This window comes from Homarus americanus, unplaced genomic scaffold (assembly GCF_018991925.1).
Source record: "Homarus americanus isolate GMGI-L3 unplaced genomic scaffold, GMGI_Hamer_2.0 scaffold21914, whole genome shotgun sequence".
NCBI lineage: Eukaryota > Metazoa > Arthropoda > Malacostraca > Decapoda > Nephropidae > Homarus > Homarus americanus.
Genome location: NW_024719665.1, coordinates 1895359 through 1918795, shown reverse-complemented (window position 1 = coordinate 1918795; position 23437 = coordinate 1895359). Strand labels below are relative to the sequence as shown.

The 23437-nt window shown below is 43.3% G+C and overlaps 1 protein-coding gene across 1 annotated transcript in view; it reads right to left on the bottom strand.

Moving 5' to 3' along the window:
- LOC121860237 (mucin-6-like) overlaps positions 1-10193 on the bottom strand; it is a 25315-nt gene extending 15122 nt beyond the window's left edge. Inside the window, exon 1 of the mRNA XM_042357325.1 lies at positions 10187-10193. Within this exon, the coding sequence (XP_042213259.1) occupies positions 10187-10193 (7 nt within the window). The remainder of the gene's footprint in view (positions 1-10186) is intronic.
- Between the last annotated feature and the right edge of the window lie 13244 nt (positions 10194-23437).

Here is a 23437-nt window from a genome sequence, read left to right as displayed (position 1 = left end):
GGAGAGTTCAAATGGAAGAGAAAGTATAAGGGATGGGTATGTGGAGGAGGAATAGGGATAGGAATGAGGAGAAAGTATGGAAGGAGGGAATAGTAGGAATATAGACATGAGTCAGGGAAGGGAGGAGTAAGGGTAGGAGGGGAATGGGAGGGTGACAGGGTGTGGGGAGGCCTAGAAGGTATCAGGGAGATGGAGGAAGAAGGGAGTATAGAATTATCAGGGAGTAGGCTAAGTAGGGCGTCTCCCTCCCCTTCACCACATAAAACATACGCTCCCCATCGTGGAGGTTCTGGGAGGGAAGGGGAGGGCTGAGTGGTGGTCCCGTGGGAACCTTGGGTCGGGTCGGGGCTCACGGGTCGGGCACGTGCAGGAGGGCGCGCGTGCGGGCGGTCACGTGCACGCCGCGAGGATCAACTGGCAGGACAGGCGTTAAACTCTCATTAGCGCTGTGGCCTGGGGAGGGTAACAGGCACACAACATGTGCTTTTTCCTGTAGTGTTGTTGCTGTGTTATACACCCAGCCTGGGGGGTGACCTACAGTACACTGCACCAGATGCAAATCGGGGTCTGTGCTTGTGTTAAAACTCTGTTGTTTGAATGTCTTTTCTACTACTACTACTACGGTATAGTACTTCTATTACTACCACTACTAGTAATATTACTGTCACTACTATTGTTGACTATAATAATAAAAACTAGTAATAACTACTTTTCCCAGCATCTGTCTCCGTTTACGAAATAAAAAGACGAAGGAACTATACACAAACACCAAGAACAAGCATAAGAACAAACAATACTGACAACATGTGTAGTACGTGTATAATACAATAGAGTACAGCGCATACGTGTACAGTTATGAAGCGCCAATAAGTCGGTAAGTTAGAAAAGGCGTTCATCATTTGGAACGCTGACAAACAAAAAATCACATAACTCACACGAGGGAGTCACCGCTTGACTGAGTCCTGAAATACTGCGTCAGTAGCGGCCACTGAGGGGCAAGCCACACTACCTGCACCTCCAGCCACCATCACAACAGGTCACAATGCCCGGTTCACGCCAACAAGAAATGTCAACAACATGTGACAGCAGGCTAGCTCATACTTTTAAACCACATTGTGAAAATGGGCTAAAACAACATAAATACCTCACAGTACAGCGAAAATAACATAACAGTATAACAAAATTACTGTATAATGGATCAATTACAGACCACGACCCCCCATATGGTCACAACAATTGACACATCAACTTGGAGATTCAAGATAACAACATGACAATGGTTAGAAAAAATATAAGAGCACACCAGATTAAACATGTGGACACAGAGAGAGGTGAGAGGGGGCAGCTTCCCACACACACAGACTCTACGGTTACAATAACACTCTCTGTCATAATGACTCCAATCTCGTATTGATAAAGTGGAGTCTGTTACCCGGGACCCTCCCTCACTGTGCTGGAGGGAGGGTCCTGACACAAACAGGAAGGAAGGCGAGGAGGGACAGAGAGTAACAGGAAGGAAAGAGGGAAGCAGGGGAGAGGGGAGGGAAACGGGGAGAGCAGCAGGAAGGAAGGAGGGAGTGTCAGGGCCTTGGGCAACTCAATGATCAAATATCAGATAAATACCAGATTGCATTTTCTCTATGTGCGGCATGGTGGTAGTGTCTGGTGCGAGTGTGTCTTTTTCGTTAAAGGACACGAGCTACGAGCCATGCGTTAGCCCACTCTACACGCTCCAACCAAAAACAATGCCGAGTCAGTCTGGTGAACATGGCGCCACGTACCAGACACAGGTCGAGGCAGGGTAGGTGTTATCTCCCCCTGTGGTCTGAATATTTGTGAACCAGTTGGTGTTTGGTGAGCAAGACAAACTCTCTTCTCGACCCATCGCCTGTAGGAGGGGTCGCACGTGCTCCTCCCCCCCCCCCCTCTCCACCACTCACACCCACCACACCACGTGGTGTCACGAGTTTACATTATCGACATATGTCATTCGATTTTGCCTTTACAACGATGTCTATCTTTTGTAACTCAGAAAATCGTATCGTGAAGGTTATCCAGACAAAAAATAATGATAAAATATGTGAAGACGTACAGCTGCCTACAATAATGTTTAATAATACGGCCATACTGGTGTTCTATACAGGCTGGCATTAATTGACACAGCTGCAAATACATACAATACACGTTTACTTAAAGCAAAACACACTCATAAAACATTCAACACAGCTGAACACAACACAACACCCACACATAAATGGCTCCCTTACACACTAAAAAATGCAAACAAAAACAAACGACATTTATTAAATAATTTAATTTTAAATAAAAGTTTACAATGATAGAGTATAAACTAAGTTCAACGTGAGCAGTGAGAGCAAAATGAAACAGCAGAAGCGCAAAAAATACACTAATGGCGGGCAGTGATAACCCTTCACTCCACAATGGAAAGTACGGCCTGTTTATTACTTCCCTTTGAGGTTTGTGTTTACAGAGACCCTTAAGAAAATGACTCATTCAGATGTGGTCCACCATACTGTGAAAGTAACTGCAGTCCTTGTCATGGCTATAGTATCGATTATCTTTTAAACCGAAGACTGGATTTATAAAGCACGCATCATAGCCTTTTGATATACTGTACGTTTATGACAATTTCACCATTAAAAAAAGTCTACGACACAGCTTATATGACAACGAAAACTTTACGAGCAGAAAATGATAAATGATTCATACCGACGTTCTGGGTGTGTATATTATAGGACAATATCATCAATTAGTGTACTGAAAACTGCTGACCAAGTTACACTGAGACCAAGACCTCGCTCGCTAACATCTGACATAAGATAAAAAAAAAATTGTCTGACATTTGGAAGATCTTGGTTTAAAAGAACATTCTATGAAACCGATAGTGACCGTCAGTATTTATAATAATCGCGACTTTCACCGAACACCCACAAATGAATGATTTTATTTTGTACATCTGGTCGTTTTGGTAACAGTATTGAGCCTTGTTAAGAGAATACAACACACAGTGATATACTTCGGGGAGAGTCTATAGTACAGGAGACGATGACCGGAGCAGTGAGGGAAAGATGCACACAAAGATACGAGGAGGAATGAGTACCTCACCTTGGGCGACCCCTGTGACGCACACGACCCTTGAAGCAGCCACACTATGGAAGAAAAAATGAGTGTAAGATTATCATTATCACTATTATTACTATTACTATAAACTCTTGATCCCCACCATTGTGTGTTATAGCAGAAAAAGACTAAAAAGGTGACTGGCCACCTCATCATCACCAATAAGGCCAACGGAGCAAATGGGAAAAGTGAGTGGGTGAAGGGGCGAGCGTCTCATGATAAACACTCAACTCAGATACAGCTGACAATATAATGGTCAGTTAATAGAGGTGATTGATGGTGTAATGTATATAGGCCCTTGTTCTAGTGAGCCCCATTTCTAATAGACCCAGTTCTAAAAGACTCCAACTTAACGTAACCAGTACGATTGGCGGCCTCAGCCCGAACCATAATACCCTGGTCTTAATGAGTTCCAATCCAATTTCTAATGGGCTTCGAACCCAATGGTTAAGATCAGGTGATGACTAGTTCTCTTATCACCAATACACGAGTAGCCAGAGTTTCCCACGATTAAAAAATAAACCAAAATACAGATGTAAGTATGTCATCAAAGTATAATAAGAAGCCCCGTCAATCCACAGGTATCAATTGTTTATAAGACCAACACAGCGAGCAGGAGATAGTGAGTGCTTTCCCAATGGTGATTTAGTAAGATTTATTATCATTTTTATTTATTTACAATCAATAGAGTTATCAATATTATTATATCTTATTATTATTATTATTGTTATTATTATTAGTAAGGACATCACAACGAGAGGTAACGTGTTCCACTCAAGCTAAAACAAGTTTCCCATGATAAATAACTTAGGTTTATCCACACGTGACCATGATGGCTGGCAGGGGGGGTGTGTGGGGATGGGTGGTTAATGGTGTATATATCATGTTAAAAGTGGTTATTACTGTGCAAGTCTCGCTGTAGGTGTGGTTAATATTCGTTGCTGGTCACTGCTGCTGCCTTAATACTATCATCATTACTAATAGTATCTGTGTTACTTATTAATATTGTTTTCCGTTGCTATTGTTACTATTACCATAATAATAATTATTGGTATACACGGTCTCATTATCACTACCCATTTAGATTGCAAAAACATTCTATTTATCATTATTTATGTTAATTATTATTAATAGTAGTAGTATAAGTAGCATCAGTCCCAAAGCCGACAAAAGCTGCAGATATTGACTATGAGGCAACAGTCACTGAATGCCGCATAGATCTGCGGCTCAACTAATTCAACACAGATAAGATAGCTACTTATGTATTAGGATATTTAATTTTAAGGTGATAAAATAGTGGCGAAGGTATGGCTATTGGGGGAGGCTGGAGGCCACGTCATCAAATAAAAAAAAAATAATAATAACAGTAGTAATAGTAGTAGTAGTAGTGTCATAATTATCACTATCGTCGTTATGACAAAATACTATCACCATTAGCACCATCAGAGCGACGTGTAGTGCCCAGCCAGAGCCAGAGTTTCCCATGATGAATAAGTGAGTGAGGTCTATCAACACATTAACACTACAGTACACCCGCCATGGAAGGGGTAATTGCTATTGATAGTCTGTCATCAGGCGTTATTATTAGTAGAGTGGTGTGATGATAAATGGTGGTGGTTAGTGACGGGGGTGGTGATGGTGATGTTGCTAGTAGTGATGGTGTTGATGATGATGATATGACTGTTTTGGTGGCGATGTGGCTGTTGTTGTTGCTGTTGTCGTTATTGTTGTTGTTAGTGGGGGAAATATTATGCTGCCGATATTATTGTTTCTCCAGGCATCTTTCTCTGAGTTTATTATTCCTCCTGTTTTTCTTCTGAGTGCTTTATAGTGCTTTTTGAGTGGCCGGTGTTGATTCTGCACACACACACACACACACACACACACACACACACACCACCGGAGGGCCAGGTCAACTGTTGGCACACAACCCAACTCCCTCCCCTGAACCCCTCCTCCCCGCCGGAATATCAACCAAGTTCTCGCCAGAAGTTACACTTTCATTTCAGAAATGAATGGAACCAGTGTTGAACAGTGAAGAACAGTGCTTAAGCCAGTGAAAACAACGCAACAGTAACAGCTGAGTCGTACCCAAGTTAACCTTCACACAGTGAGGTCTTAGGTACAGAGTGATAACCCAACACCCAACAACAAGCAGTGATGTGCTAATCCGTCCACGATAGGGAGCCTGGGACCGCACCTGACTGTACACCACTTGAGTGACTGAGGTCCTGTGACACCAGACCACGTGGTGCCCCCATGATGCTACGACACCACGTAGTGAGTGAGTTACTACAGCATCATGCGAGGTCCCTCATAACACCATCTGTGAGGGAGTTACTACACCACGTCAGGTCCCTCATAACACCATCTGTGAGGGAGTTACTACACCACGTGAGGTCCCTCACAACACCATTATCTGCGAGGCACTACTACACCACGTGAGGCCCCTCATAACACCATCTGTGAAGGAGTTACTACACCACGTGAGGCCCCTCATAACACCATCTGCGAGGGAATTACTACACCACGTGAGGCCCCTCATAACACCATCTGCGAGGGAATTACTACACCACGTGAGGCCCCTCATAACACCATCTGTGAAGGAGTTACTACACCACGTGAGGCCCCTCATAACACCATCTGCGAGGGAATTACTACACCACGTGAGGTCCCTCATAACACCACCTGTGAGGGAATTACTACACCACGTGAGGCCCCTCATAACACCATCTGAGGGAACTACTACACCACGTGAGTTCCTCCTAACACCATCTGGGAGGGAGTTACTACACTACGAGTTTGCTGTTCAACACCTACATTAATCTGTATGTTCACTGTATGTTCCTTTACCTTTCTCTAATGAAGGCTTTTGTTAAACCACCAATGTATGTAATAAGTCATTTATGTCCAATGTATATTTTCAGCCTTCGGGCTGCAGAATATTTTCAATAAACCTTTAATTATTATTTATTATTATTATTATTAACACTATCTGTGAGGGAATTACTACACCACGTCAGGTCCCTCATAACACTATCTGTGAGGGAATTACTACACCAAGTGAGGTCCCTCATAACACCATCTGTGAGGGAATTACTACACCACGTCAGGTCCCTCATAACACCATCTGTGAGGGAATTACTACACCACGTCAGGTCCCTCATAACACCATCTGTGAGGGAATTACTACACCAAGTGAGGTCCCTCATACCTCCATCTGTGAGGGAATTAGTACATCACGAGATGCCCCTCATAACACCATCTGTGAGGGAGTTACTACACTACGTGTTTACTGTTCAACACCTCAGCGCACATGATCTACGTGACCTCCACTGTAAACATTAATCTGTATGTTCTTTTCCTTTCGCTTATGAAAGCTTTGTTAATTACCCCCCCCATACACACACATGTTTTGTATCTAATAAGTCATTTATGGCCAATGTATATTTTCAAAAAACGTTAATTATTATTATTATTATTATTATTATTATTATTATTATTATTATCGTTATTATTATTCGTGCTGTTATTAATACTATTATTATTACTATCCTACGGGTAGTATCAGGCCAAGCTAACACAGTAGTCTACCACCCAATCAACACTGCTGTTCCCACGACCTGACTCCCCTCCCCACCCCACCCGCCACCTGAAGCTCAATAATCCGTTACTCTTTTGCTTGTTGTTGTATTTTGTAAAGTACTTTAAGGGAAAATACAGCGTTGAGTTACAGTAATGATAAGCTGCCCGGGGAGAACCACACCCCCAAGATGGCCTTAAGTCTGTTGGTTAAATTTCCCTTTCAGTGTAATGTTAAAACCAAGTTGACTGGATAATTCATGTTAAATACCAACCCCTCCTCTCCTCTGCCCATAGCTGGAGATGTAAGAATTAAATGCTTTATTCCCCAATAACTGAAGATGCGTACCACTATTTAACTGGTTCTACAATTTCCATTAACTTGAAGATGAAAAAAAAAATAAACCGACGGGCTGATTTATGTTCAATTTTCCCATAACGCGAGAAGTTAGTGGCTCATTCGAGTTAAATTTCCTCACTAACTGGGAATGTGTGTCAACAACTAACTGGATCATTGGTGTTTCCCGTAACTGGAGATGTGAAAATTAAAGATGAATGAATATAAATACCCGTCTAGTTGGTTGACTCTAATTGTTTGAACCTTTCCTCGAAGTTGAGACGTGTGAGAGTATCTAACAGACTGAGGGGAAGTGAGGGGAAAGGAATGAAGGAAAAAATAAAAGGGGACGGGGAGGATGGAAAGGGGAATACCGACTCTGCCCCCCCCCCCTCACCTATCCTGGATAATCCCAGGATATAAATTTGTTTAAGAATGAAGCTCCCTACCAAACATAATCCCACCCTCAGGATTGTGAAAACCACTATTGTTCTACAGAGAAGAGAACTGTGTATTCACGGTGACTGGACACTAACACCTGGAATATTCAGTGGCGCTGGGAACCACGACGCAGAACAGTAGTAACGTCATTGTCAATAACGCCCGACCGGACCGAACCCACTCTACACAAAAAAACTATTTATTATTTACCTTATCCCTTTGAGAAAGTCATTTACCACATCAATCTAAACTAGAAGGGAAGTGAATTCTGAATTAAAATGCATCGACGAGAGACAAGCATCGTCTCCTCACTGAACTTCATCACGTGATCAGTGTCTCTCCCTCATTTACAGTAGGTTCATCATCTGACAGAGCCCCGCGAAGGGAGAGTCCCACGTGTGTGTGTGACTCCCACGACCCCGCCACCATATTGCGGCTCCTCCACCCGGCACCAACCATATGCTTCCCGACACCAACTACCATATTTGCACACCTATTATTCCTTTCGCTATTACCCTTGTAAGTATAATTATACGATTAATTCAAGATAAAATAAATTAACTCATAAATACACTATTGATGCAACAGGGAAAAAAAGCAAAAAATGTATATTATCCACAGAAATTTTTGGCTAATAATAATTCCTTCCGCCCCTCAAAAAATCCTTTTCGCGCATCTGTTTTGTCATCAATGATTCCAGTGTTGAAACAATGATGACAGTAAATATAGAACCGTGAGACTTGGACACACCCACGAGAGAAATGAAATACTGTACAGCCGTGAGAAATGTCGAGCCAGGAAGCGAAAATTACACCTCACAATTACTGTTACAAATAGACGATCTGTTACAATACCTGACTAGTGTCGGTAAAGTGGGAGTTTGACATTCATTTACTCATTGTTATTTACACTATGCATTTTTTTTTGTAACGCTGACATGATAAAAATCTGCGTTCATTAACTATACAATTCACTGAAATATATACGAGTGTCGAGGGAATTTTGTCAACAACAGCACTTTCTGAAGGAGACCATTCTACATCATGATTACATTTCCAAATATACAAAATAAGTTCACCGTTTCAAAACCTATTCCTAATCGCATTTAGGCTGAAGAAAGACCTTTATAAACACAATTAATTAAGAAAGTATAGCCAAGTCGGAGGTTGATGTATACATTATGATACTGGTACTCTGTTAAGCCTTGCACAATATACTTTATTACTTTCAAACAACACTAAATTAGCAAAATAAAAAGTTGAAAGTAAGACACGTAAACAAGATCAGTGACGTTCCAATGTTTCTCAGCTTCACTAAATATGACAACAGCAATATTTATTTATCCAGATAGATCGTTAGAGGCTAGACGGGGACTGGCTGTTTCCATTGTGCAGGTTAGACAAGCTCACATATCCGTTTTGGACCAACCGCTTAAAAGTGAACCAAAATGGGAGGTGATTCTTGGCCGAAAACTCAGCATCTCTTGGACCGCTTTTAGGAAACGTGATGCGGTGATCATACCTCATGGTACTAAAGGCTGTAACTATCCCCTCTCACACACACACACACAAAAGTCCATTCATGGCACCTGCAGCTGGAAATCACCAAACTACCACAACTAACTACCATTCCCTTTATCTCACCGTCCTAACCACACTTTGCATACACCGCGCAGAGGCAGCCACGGTTCAGATACCAAATAGATTGACCTTATTGAGGAAGAAGGAAGAAAATTACAGAAAAAAAGAACTGAAAAAGGATTTGGGCATGATCTTTGCACCATTTTTTAGGGAATTTTCTTTCACCAGTAATTGTGTACACCAAGAAGCAAAACTTCACGTTGATGCCCATAGCTCCAGGACATCAGTCACGGGTAGTGCATGATATTCATCCTTATTAGTGTATTTAATAACCTAACCTAACCTAACCTAACCCGTTCTTATTGTTATTCCGCCGTGTGATTCAATGTCGCTCTGATACACTCCCTCCAGCCATTCACCAAGGACAACCTCACCGTGGCAGAAGCTCCCCCACGTCTCGTTACGCACAGTGAGTTACATACATGAGACTCCTGCCGATTCATTCTCTTGGGTGCCCTGACTCCAGCACCTGTACACTCCCTCCCACTCTCTCTTCTCATCCCCTCTCACGTGAGCAGGCATCACCACATATGTTTGTATCTACACTCGTCTAAAATTACCTCATAACAAATTTAGTGATTCAGGTTTCTTTTCCCGGCTGCGTTAAAGTTAGTTCACTTCTCTCCCTCTGTGGCGTCGCTTTTTTTTTTTAGTGAGTTTTTTGTTTTATTTTTTAAGGGTGACTCAGCACAACCAGTATCTAATTCTTGGTCAGCTCTCGTTCTTAATATTGTACTATGGACTGGTTCCCTGCTTGATCTGAGTTCACTTAAGCTACGATCTTACTGAATCAAGTCTTTTCTTCACGTCACTACAATATAATGCAATGCTGCCCTTGTCTAGTCGTTGCGTTCTTATACATCTTGTATGTACATCCTACTGAGCAGATCAATGTTGCTCCTCGGGGTATTCACAGTCACCTAACATGACGCTCTTACTAATTCTTGTCTCTCCTCACGTGGTACTATGTAAGGTTGCGTCGTGTAGAGCGCCTCTTATACATTCGTGCAACTCAGTGGCCGCCACACCTGCCCACCACACTCACCCTGCATGCTGATAGTCGCCCCCTCCCGCACCTGCTACACCACACTCTCTCCCACCCCACCCCACCCACCACCTCTCTCTCCTTCATGCTATAGCCATTACCTGCTTCTTCTTCTCTCTCAGCAGGTATACAACTATTCTCTGATTTTTCCTACTACCAGGTACACTGTTTACCTTATTTTCCTACTACCAGGTACACTGATTACCATATTTTCCTTATTACCAGGTACACTGTTTACCTATTACCAGGTACACTGATTACTATATTTTCCTTTATTACCAGGCACACTGTTTACCTTATTTTCCTACTACCAGTATACACTGATTACCATATTTTCCTACTACCAGGCATACACTGATTACCTATATTTTCCTTTATTACCAGGCACACTGTTTACCTTATTTTCCTACTACCAGGCACACACTGTTTACCTTATTTTCCTACTACCAGGTACACTGATTACCATATTTTCCTACTACCAGGTACACTGATTACCATATTTTCCTTATTACCAGGTACACTGATTACCACATTTTCCTGATTACCAGGTACACTGATTACCATATTTTCCTACTACCAGGTACACTGATTACCATATTTTCCTACTACCAGGTACACTGATTACCACATTTTCCTGATTACCAGGTACACTGATTACCTTATTTTCCCTACTACCAGGTACACTGATTACCATATTTTCCTTATTACCAGGTACACTGATTACCATATTTTCCTTATTACCAGGTTCACTGATTACCTTATTTTCCCGACTACCAGGTAGTGTGTGTGAGTAATAATAATAATAATAATAATAAACGGTTTATTAATAGAGTTGCAGCCGGTGGCTGAAAATATGCAAACTTACATGTGATTTAGACATAATGCTACGCGTTTAATACATTTACAGGGTTGTACAGTACATAAATCAAGAGTTTTTTATTATTTTAACAATAGATGGGATGATGCTGTTCTTATATCTATCAGTGCAGGCTCTTATGGGCTGAATTTTGCTGTAGTGGCGGACTGCGCGAGGTGGGCGGGGAATGCCAGTGGCAGGAGAGGGCGATGACGAGGACGGTGCAGTAGTCCACTGCCAAACCTTGCTAGTGCTTGGTGGTGGAGGTCACTGAGGGATGGCATTTCCAGGGTGGAGAGAGCGTTGATGTAGCCGGAATAGTCTGCGCCGAGCATGATTCTGCAGGCCCTTTTCTGTACCTTCTCTAGCTGACGTTGTTGGGTAGAGTTGAGAGAAGACGACCAGGCTGGTGACGCATACGTTGATTTGGGGAGAATAAAGGCGTTGTAGATGGTCCTCAGCTCTGACGTGGGTGCCCCAAGTGACCTGAGTCGTAATAGCATGTAGAGACGGTACGAGGCTGCCTTGATTGTGTTGTTTACATGGGCCTTCCAGTCAAGTTTGTGGTCTATGGTAACACCCAGGAGTTTGGCAGACTGCACCAGCTGGAGAGGATGGGCACCCACTGTGACTACTGGAGTGGTGGCGGTATTGATGTGCATGACTACGGTTTTGGTGTGGTTGATGGTGACCTTGTTCTCCGTAATCCATGCCTTTAGCCTGTCCAGGGTGCCTTGTAGCGATGAGTAGTGTGTGTGCGTTAAGGAAAACAAGAGTGATCATTAATTCCTCCAAATATAGTGCACTAACGCCGCAAACAAACCCAGCCTTCCCCCATACAAAAAAAATATCAGTAAGGAGACTTGAGAGATAAAGAGGAGAATTCTCTGACCTAACCTCCCTTATATCTCACCCTCCCACCTCCACCCCCACGTTCCCCCCTCTCCCCCCCTCACCATTCACACCTCAACCCTGACCTCTTCCCTCACAACCTCACTCCTCCTGTTCTCACCCCCACCCCCTCTCACTCAACCTCACCTCTCCTGCTCCTTTCAACCTCACTTTTCCTCACCTTCACCTTCAACTTCATTCTCTACATCTCTCCTGCCCTGTTATACCCCCTCTCTGATTATCGACAACGAGCGACCAGCTGACAGGTTCTCTCACGAGGGGGAGAGGGGAGGGTCAGGAGGTGAATCAGAGACAGCAGGTGGTGGTAATGACGGAGGTGAACAGGGTAGGGGGGGAAGGAGGTAAGGGGTGAGAGAGAGGAGGAGCGGGAGAAGGGGTTGGGGAGGAGAGTGAAGAGGAGGGCGAGAGGAGGTGAGAGAAGATGCATGAAGGAGGAGGAAAAGGTTAAAGAGATGAAGGGGAATGAGGGAGTATGGTGGGGAGAGGGAAGGAGGGTGGAGGGGGAACATTGGAAAGAAGATGAAGGAAGGAGGGAGGGAGGAAGGGAAGGGGTAGACAAGTGGAGGAGGGAGGATGGAAGAGGTGGTAGGAAGGAACGGTGAGGGAGGAATGGAAGAGATGGGAGGGAGGAGCCGAGACCAATCCTATGAAGGAAGGAAGGGGGGGGGGAGGACAATAACGAAGGAGGATGGAGAAGAGAACAATACAAAATAAAAATCACTTATCCACACACTCTTTATCGCTCGATTTACTTATTCATTTTCTTATCTAACTCCACTAACGGATTTCTTAAGTCAGGCTACAGTGAGGCGAGAATGTCACTAATATATGGACTGAGCAGAAGAGGACGGCTGGAATCAATGTAAACGTATGTATGTGTGTATGTAAACATGTGTGTGTATGTATGTATGTATGTAATCGTGTGTGTGTGTGTGTGTGTGTGTGTGTGTGGTACCGGGATTGGTCCAGGGTACAAAGCCATCACTACCACCACCTTCATTACTGCCACCCACCCACCCACCCACGTAGTTTACTCCTCCCTTAACACCCACTCCCCCAAGCCGGTGGAAAGCCCTCTCCCTCCCTCCCTCCCTCCCTCCGTATCTGTACTCGGTAATCCTGGAAACGCTAAAACAACAAAGAAAAACGGTGACTTTCTTAGGTTGACTGACTGACTTATTGACTGTAGCTGTTTTAACCTCTGCTCTATCTACGCATCTGCTGGACCACTGTGAACCTTTGCGACGATTTCACTGAATACTGTCAGTCTATCATTGTCTTAACCTCAGGAGATAACAAATCTATAATGAAGCAGCAGACTCAAAAGCCGAAAATCTAGGTTAAGTTGAATGAACTTTGACCCAGGGCCTCCGAGTGACCTTTAAGCGACCTCCATCAACATCCTGCATCCGAGGAGGACCCGGGAAAATCTTATTGTGATAATTTGAAGGTCATCATCATTCGAGGCTTTACACAGTTTAACACATTAATGAACAAGTGTATTGATTAACGTAATGGAAAAGGTCAAGGCTTCGCACTAATCAGCCTTCACCTCCCGCTTGGTGGTTAGTCGTTATGAACCCCACTGGTGCTAATCAGCTTCAATTTATTCACACTCTGGATTGGAACCTAGTTTTAATGGGCCCCAGTTCTAGTAAGTCCTAAGTCTAATGGTTCAATTAGGTTACGGCCCATTTAGACCTGAAATTATCCCACTTAAAGGGACGAATCTCATAAACCGTGAAGATAATTTGACCCCTAAAGTCCTATTACACAAAGGCTGAAATAGTACGTCCCCACCCTTTACGTTGAGAAGTCTTCCTCGAGGAACAAGGCGTCTCTACACGCCACCAACAACACACCGACATTAGGAAACTGACCCAGACTCCGGCGGACTAGTGTTTACAAAGTCCCTTGATGTTTGTGCTTACAATGTTCGCACTGCGTAGGCAAGATAGCTATGTAATCATCAAGCATCATTATCGTCATAGTAGTAGTAGTAAATAATAATGATAATAATAATAATAACAACAATAATAATAATAATAATAATAACAATAATAATAATAATAATAATAATAATAATAATAATAATAATAATAATAATAATAATAATAACAATAACAATAATAATAACAATAATAATAACAATAATAATAATAATAATGATGATAATAATAATAATAATAATAATAATAATAATAATAATAATAATAACAAACACGACACAGGAGACACAATGCCGTACTATAAGTTTACCCTGGCTGGCCTCGGTCATGTAAAAAAAATCTCTGCAGTCATTATAAGTCGTATTAACTTTTTCATTCATACAAACCATTTCCTGCTGGGGCGGAGAGTGGTCGGGCAGGTGCTGAGCCCCCTATTCTTAGCATTCAGCAGCTAGCGGGTTACTCGTTACTCCACTCCCTCGGCAGGATGTTAGTCCATCGACAAATTGTGTCACTATCGGCAACATCATCTGATAGTGTACTCGTTTTATTAATAGTACGAAGCAGACATTATTCATACTGATAATATTCTTATTATTATTATCATCATGCCCGTGTCAGAGGTAATCTAAGATTCCCTGTTCGTAACCAGATAGTTGTTGTTAGTCCTGTATTATCCGACCCAGGCCGCTGTACCGCTGGGGTGAATCAATAATAAACCACATGGCGCTATATATTAGGGCTCCCTGGCCGGCCACTACATCACCCCAACAATCATGAGTGAACACCATTGTCTGTGGGACAAGAATGTGACTTGGAAATGACAGGTGGATATGAGCGTGGGAACACCTCGCCTCTCTGCCCTGGCGAATCGAGAACCGCGCCCGCCTCACCGTAAAAACTGATTCCTCTCTTTAATTAACGAACGACGAAGCCTTTTCATTGGCCGCAAGGAAAAGTCGATGAAAAGAATGATGGGTAGTGAGTAGTGGGGCGTTAACGCTGTTCAATATTGATGGAATACTCGAAAATTCCCGCCGAAATCCGACAGGTGTTGGCGGTATGGGAACGAAGCGCATGGACACCAGCAGTTGCTAAATCGTGATATTCTGAACTATTTTTTTTAACACGCCTACCAGAGGGAAATAACTGATAATAATCCACGGATGTTAAAAAGAAGAGATGTAGAAATAAGAAAGACAGGGACGAATAAATGTGTGTGCGTGCGTGTGTCTGTGTGAGGGAAAAGAAAAACAAAATAGGGTAAAGTTTGCGAGTAGTTGGGTGAGGCAGCAGCGGCGATAATGACCCCGTCCGCGCCAGCCTCTGGAACTTGGTACCCACGGGATGGTGTGGACCCTGGGAGCCACATCCTGGGACACATGGTACCCTGGGACACATGGTGAGTCTGGGATACATGGTATACCCTGGGACACATGGTCAATTTAACAACATTCAATAACTATGTGACAAGAGAAAGTGTATCCCATAGGCATGACGGACCGTTATGGACTGAGGCTACAGTACACCTTTAATACGTAAGAAGGAAACGTACTCGGCACTGAACTCGACCACCTTTGCTTCCCCAACTGTAAAGTTAGGTACCGTCGGGGTCAAACGTCTTGAACACTTAGCAATATCTGGCATCTACTTCTGAGTTATACATACATGATTGGGATATACTAATAACACTACTTGTCATCACATATTATGCCTGAACCACAAAATGGGATAAAACTCTCCTTAATACCTAAGATCTTCGGGTACTTACATGACAAATAGTGTCAAGTGTTCAAGACTTTTGACCTCGACTGTACCTACATCCAATTGAATGGACTCGGAGTGCCCTGGGATCGAACGTTTGACCCCGAGGACAGGAGGCGAGTGTTAAATACATTCGGGGGCCGCATCCGTAAACACCGAGTAAGTCCTTGAAAAAAATTCGATTGTTATAAAGGTCCAAGAAGTATGTTTACGCAACAGCTTTCCTCCCTCACACAGCGAAACTGTTAAACAATGAGCTTGAAAATCTCATCAGCTGCACTAAAGTTACATATAAAAAAACATAGGCCATTTCCTCAATCTATGGTGGATAGTTTGTGTCATGACCCGCTAATATTTCTGGTTCTAAATAAAACATAACACTCACGGTTATAATTATTCCGATGTGATCGTTAATTTCTGTAAAATTTACTGAACAAACGAATCAAGCAAACGGTGGAAGGAAGTAGCGGCAGGAAACAGGAAAATGTATATAAATAAGTTACATCAGGGGTTTAAGGCCGTGTGTGTGTGTGTGTGTGTGTGTGTGTGTGTGTGTGTGTGTGTGTGTGTGTGTGTGTGTGTGTGTGTGTGGGTGTGTGGGTGTGTGTGTGTGTGTGTGGGTGTGTGTGTGTGGGTGTGTGTGTGTGTGTGTGTGTGTGTGTGTGTGTGTGTGTGTGTGTGTGTGTGTAAGGACGTTTACAGTCTATAGGCTAAAAAAAATCATGGTAATATTAAATTCCTGAACTCAGACATGTAAACAGTTTGAGACGGTGGTGAGATACTGTGTGTTTCTTCCCGACAAATCTGAATGAATTGCTCCCCTAAGGGTAGTAAGACCATTATAGTCGTCCCTTTGGTCTTCGGTCCGTCGTCCGTCCTGCATTTCGTGTCCGGTCAGGAACTTTTGAACTAAAGAGAGGATTTGGATGATAATTTACAAGGATCTCTTAACACTGCCTGTGGAAGGGCTGGAAGTGTGACTCAACTTGACGGTAATACAATTGAGAAAGGAGTTAGAATTAACAACTGGGCCTGAATTAATTACCCTACTCACAGCAATTAAATTTATTGAAACCACTGTCACTGACAGTCTCATCATCACTGATTCCCTGTCCTCACTACTTGCCCTTGACTCCCTCAACTAAGTTGTCACGCGCTCGTCTCTGAAGCCAGACACAAATATGCGTACCTTGTTGACCGGGGTGTCAAGATCAAACTGTTGTGGATCCCCTCTCACATTGACCTCAAAGAACATGACAGAGTTGATGCCCTCGCCAAACTCGCGTATAACAAAGACACTGTTGAATACAATCTGGGTTGTCAAAAAGAACCCTTAAAACTGTGATTAGGAAAGAACTTATTTACGAATTTGACGTAAGCAGACAAGTACAAACAGGCACTAGTCGATCATTGTTTTCCATGAAGAAATGTATCAAGTGAAACATGTATATGGAGCAAGTAACAAGATCACTAGATTACAAGATGTTGTAACCGCTAGACTAAGGTTAGGATGTAAGTACCTCTGGCAGTATGTTCCTCAAGCAGATGTGAACAAAACTAAATAAAGTGTGTGGCCAGACATATGGCCACATACTCTTTTACTCACGCAGTTGCGAATAAGTCACCCTCTATGTATAGAACTAAACAAAGAATGTACTTTCAATACTCTGTAACATTCAATGTCATAATATCCTGGTTACTGGGGACCGTTATATACGATTAACGTAAATAAAACTACAAGAAAAATGTCACAATTATGGCTCGGAAAAAAATCACAAAAGTCGCATTTTATATAAATACGATTAACAATTAAAGTAATAAGATAGGTTAGGTTGGGTTAGGTTAGGTTAGGTTAGATACTGTGACTTTTTTTTACCTTTTACTTGGATTCGTTATACACAACCTTTGTGACCTCTACTCTGTAATGTTTACACGCTACCGGCCATAGAGATGAGTATGGGGTTCACAATAAACTAGCCGCTATAAGGGGCAAAATTAATCAATTATTTAAAATTAATCTGGAACTTTTAAACAAAAGAGGGGAATTTTTATGATAACGTACAAGCAGGTTATAATATGTTACCAAGGCGATGTGTTGTGGACAAGCCCCAGGTCACAACCGTCCATTTAAGTTAACGGCGGCGTGACAATAGTTTTTTAAGACCACTGGCAAATTCTCAACGTCTTTACATGAGCAAACAGGAACCAAAATCAGTATCTGGCAGCCACTGAGACAACAAGTAAAACAATAATACTACAGACACGCGGATCTGACCTTGGGTTGACTGGGCGGTCAAGCTCGCTGCCAAATATAACTGCCGCACAAATATTAATAGACAGTGTTATTAAAAATCTCAAGTAAATATTTTTAACTCCCGAAAAGATTTATCTAAAACCATAAATTTATTCTCAAAACTCAAAATAAAAATAATGACAGATTAACTAAATCTTGAAAACATCTTAAACGTCAATTTATTTCCAGCACCGCATAAAAAAATAAACAGAAATAAGATAGACATTTATAATAATTTATATCTTAAACCATTTAATTAACACACACACAAACACACACACACCACCGAAGGGTCAATACGTACCTGGCGCTCCTCTTGGAGCAGCCAGGTCAACTGTTAAGTTGGCCCATACCAACCCCCTCCCCTGAACCCTCCTCCCCACCGGAATATCAACAAGTTCTCGCCAGAAGTTACAATTTCATTTAGGAAAGGAACGGAACCAGTGTTAAACAGTGGTGAACAGTGGTGAACAGTGCTTAAGTCAGTGAGAACAACTCAACAGTAACAGTAGTACCCAAGTTAACCTTCACACAGTGAGGTCCCAGGTACCCAGTGATAACGGCCGTGAGACCCAACAACAACCACCGATGTGTTAATCCGTCTACGATAGGAAGGCCTAAGACCAAACCTCACTCATATAACACCATCTGTGAGGGAATTACTACACCACATGTCCCTCATAACACCATATGTGAGGGAATTACTACACCACGTCAAGTCCCTCATCACACCATCTGTGAGGGAATTACTACACCACGTGAGGTCCCTCGTAACACCATCTGTGAGAGAATTACTACACCACGTCAGGCCCCTCATAACACCATCTGTGAGGGAATTACTACACCACGTGAGGCCCCTCATTACACCATCTGCGAGGGAATTACTACACCACGTGAGGTCCCACATAACACCATCTGTGAGGGAAGTACTACACCACGTGAGGTCCCTCATAACACCATCTGTGAGGGAATTACTACACCACGTGAGGCCCCTCATTACACCATCTGCGAGGGAATTACTTACACTACGTGAGGCCCCCATCACACCATCTGTGAGGGAATTACTACACCACGTGAGGTCCCACATAACACCATCTGTGAGGGAATTATTGCCACTCACGAGGTCCTCATAACACCATCTGTGAGGGAATTACTACACCACGTCAGGCCCCTCATAACACCATCTGTGAGGGAATTACTACACCACGTGATGCCCCTCATAACACCATCTGTGAGGGAGTTACTACACCACGTGAGGCCCCTCATAACACCATCTGTGAGGGAATTACTACACCACGTGAGGCCCCTCATTACACCATCTGCGAGGGAATTACTACATCACGCCAGGTCCCTCATAACACCATCTGAGGGAACTACTACACCACGTGAGTTCCTCCTAACACCATCTGGGAGGGAGTTACAACACTACGAGTTTGCTGTTCAACACCTACAATAATCTGTATGTTCACTGTATGTTCCTTTACCTTTCTCTAATGAAGGCTTTTGTTAAACCACCAATGTATGTAATAAGTCATTAATGTCCAATGTATATTTTCAGCCTTCGGGCTGCAGAATTTTTTCAATAAACCGTTAATTATTATTATCATTATTATTAATATATTAGAGAGACCTTCAGTGTTCAATTCTATAATGGGCTGAGACAACTTCACCTAAAATAAACCACCAAACTGAATTTTCTTCCCTTATATACAAAGAGTGACAGAGTAAGTCAAGGTCCCTCTAATCTTTGAGCCAGTAAGAGGAGGGACACCAGATATAAGGGAGGCGGTCCAGAAAATGTCGCTTCTGGACACAATTATAAATTCTATGGCTCTGTGATGTGCCCTCCAATTTGTATACAAGATTATTTATATACAGTATCTATATTGTCTTTACGTAATTTAATTGTTATTTGTTACTGCTATAATATCATCGCTCAGTTATTATTATTATTATTATTATTATTATTATTATTATTATTTCACTTTCATCAACATACAATTACATTCTAAGCTCGCTCTTTCTCTCTCTCTCACACACATACAAGGAGCAGCTGGTAACAAGACTAACATCCGGGCCAGCTGGTACCTCGAGGCAGCTGGTGTTTATCCCGGACTCCCCAGTACACCCCAAGGACCAGCTGATGCACGTGGTTGGGGGGAATGAGGGAGGGGGGGAGGTGATTCGGAGAGGAGGGAGGGGTGAGTGGGGTTGAAAGAGGGGTGAGTGGGGTTGAAAGAGGGATGAGTGGGGTTGAAAGAGGGGTGAGTGTGGCTGGAGAGATGGGTATTGTGGGAACTAGTATGAGTCGGTACAGGCAGGTGTGTCACAGGTGTGGACTGGATGTGTCGAAGGTGTGTGGGCCGGGTGGTGTGACGGTAGGGCCGGGTGGTATGATGGTAGGGCCGGGTGTGTGGTGCTTGTGGTGGGGAGAGAAGGGGTGGGTTGGTGTGTGGAGGGTGACGGGTGTGTGTGTGTGTGTGTGACAGAGGGAGGGAAGGAATTGGGGAAGGAGGGGGGTCCACCTGAGCAGCTGGTGGGGGTAATCCTCCCATATGACCATCACAACCACCACACCACCACTACATTACCACCACCACTACTACTACCTCGATACCATAAATACTCGCTACTACATTTTAAGCATAATTCACAATGACGTAGTTATTAAATGGTTTGGCTTCTAAATACGCTCACGGTATGTGTGTGTGTGTGTGTGTGTGTGTGTCTGTGTGATATAGTTACACGAGTTTGTGTTTTTTTAATACTTGCCGCACATACAGTATTCAATTACAGTCAGATGTATGTGTCACTATGTATGATATGCATATATATTCTGGTAGGTGTCCGCGTTAACAGTAGTAGGTTAAACACGTGCAGGCCATTATGTTTCACAACCTTATTATTATCCCAAGGTTAAACACACACACACACACACACACACACACACACACGTACGTCTTAATGGTAATGTCATAAGAATTCCTAAATCTTCACCCAATACGTCACTCCCCCCACCCCCAAAAAAAAATCTCTGTATTCTTATTATTAGGATTTATTTTACCGGCCATTACTCCACCTTAGGACCTGCCTCACTAGTAAACAGTGTTGCCGGGTTACCTCTGAACCATATAACGAGCTGAGCTGAGCTGGGGACATTTTGCTTTGGTTGGATAAGAATTAATTGTGTTAGGTTTAGTTGAAGTGGGGTTTGAATGGGTGAAGTGGGGTTAGGGTTGGGTGAAGTGGGGTTGGGTGAAGTGGGGGTTGGGTGAAGTGGGGTGGGGTTGGGTGAAGTGGGGTGGGGTTGGGTGAAGTGGGGTTGGGTTCGGTTAAGGACAAATGTCTTTTCACCCAATCCAACCCAGACAACTACAACCCCTTATGCACCTTGTCACTTAGCACCACCCCACCCTCCCTCCCCACTTCCCTAACACCTCTCCCCTACCTCACCATCTTCCCATCACCTCCCTCCCTCACTAACACCTCCCCCTCCTCATTTCACCACCATCACCTCCTCCTTCTTTCATTATAACCCCCCACCTCCCTCCCCACCTGTCAGTCTTTTATAATGAGTGAGAGCTTGAGAACGATCATCATCACCTTGTTCCACCTGCTCCTACCCCCTCCCTCTACACCCTCCCCTTCTACACCCCCTCCTAGCTCTACTACTTTCTCCTTGTTCCGGATGGGTGGTTTCCTTGGTTGTTGTTGGTAGTGGTAGGTGTGGTAGCAGCAGCGTAGATGGTGGTAGTGTTGGTATTTGTGGTGGTCGTGGCATGAATGGGTGGTAGTGTTCATTTGTGGTGGTCGGGTATGAATGGGTGGTAGTGTTGGTATTTGTGGTGGTCGTGGTATGAATGGGTGGTAGTGTTGGTATTTGTGGTGGTCGTGGTATGAATGGGTGGTAGTGTTGGTATTTGTGGTGGTCGTGGTATGAATGGGTGGTAGTGTTGGTATTTGTGGTGGCCGTGGTATGAATGGGTGGTAGTGTTGGTATTTGTGGTGGTCGTAGTATGAATGGGTGATTGTGTTGGTATTTGTGGTGGTCGTGGTATGGACGGTAGCTCCGGCAGTTCATAATAGACGTGATATGAATACTTAAAAAGGGTAAAACAATAATAATTAAAATTCATTATATAAACAGTAAGCGACATCATTAACAGCCCGAGGGACACTGAAACACGCCTTCTAGCTGATGACGTCAACCCCACTTCCCGCGTTCCGACACAAGTGACCGAATGGGCGAGTGAAAGAAAGCGTGATTCCTGATGCACTTCCTGGAGAGCTTAAAGGGAACATCTGGGCCTCATATCACCAGAAGAGACTAAAGAAAGTTAGCCTCAAGAGACCTTGGCCCAGTCAGTCAACCATGGAGAGTAGAAGGATATGGATAGGTTTGGTTAGGTTAGGTTAGGTTTGGTACGTAAATAATAGGGAGATGGAGTGTTAGTTGGTGATATTTACACCAGGTCAGCCTTAGGCCCAGACCAAATACCAAATCGATCTCGACACTCTAGGACAGGTCATGGTATATATCAAGCTAAATAGGGAGACTTGCTAACTAACTCCTACTTCCATGTATTTCTTCCTTCGAAAACTCAATCTGCCTAGGAAACAAAGTCGATTTATATAAACATAATAAAAATGAGCATCATTTCTATCCTTATTAACCTAACCTGACCTTAATAACCTAACCTTAATAACCTAACCTAACCTAACCTAACCTTAATAACCTAACCTGACCTTAATAACCTAACCTGACCTTAATAACCTAACCTAACCTTAATAACCTAACCTGACCTTAATAACCTAACCTGACCTTAATAACCTAACCTAACCTTAATAACCTAACCTGACCTTAATAACCTAACCTGACCTTAATAACCTAACCTAACCTTAATAACCTAACGTAGCCTAATTCAGGAATAATTTAGTAAAAGAGGTCTCATATGAAACAACTATATTCTCCATTTATCCACTAAATCCCATTGTAACAGAAATAGGATGGAGCAGCCGAGTGTCTCAAGGCTCGTCACTTGTCTTCGGAGTTTTACAGGATCGATCCCATAGTAACGCCCCAGTTCTACCCAGCTGTCTATAGAGGAGTGAAGGCGATCGAGTTTAATGTCAGCCTTGCTTCTTCCCATGAGAAAGTTAGGCTGAGTATAGCGGGGCTGTAAACATTGTCATCACCTGTGAGTAGTGGTGGTGGTAGGAAGCTTGGGTGTGGTGGTGGTGGTAGGAAGCCTGGGTGATGGTAGTGGTGTCGGTAGGAAGCCTGGATGCGGTGGAGATGGTGGTAGTAGTGGTGTCAGTAGGAAGCCGGGATGTGGTGGTGATGGTGGTGATAGTGGTGTCAGTAGGAAGCCGGGATGTGGTGGTGGAGATGGTGGTAGTAGTGGTGTCAGTAGGAAGCCGGGATGTGGTGGTGATGGTGGTGGTAGTGGTGTCAGTAGGAAGCCGGGATGTGGTGG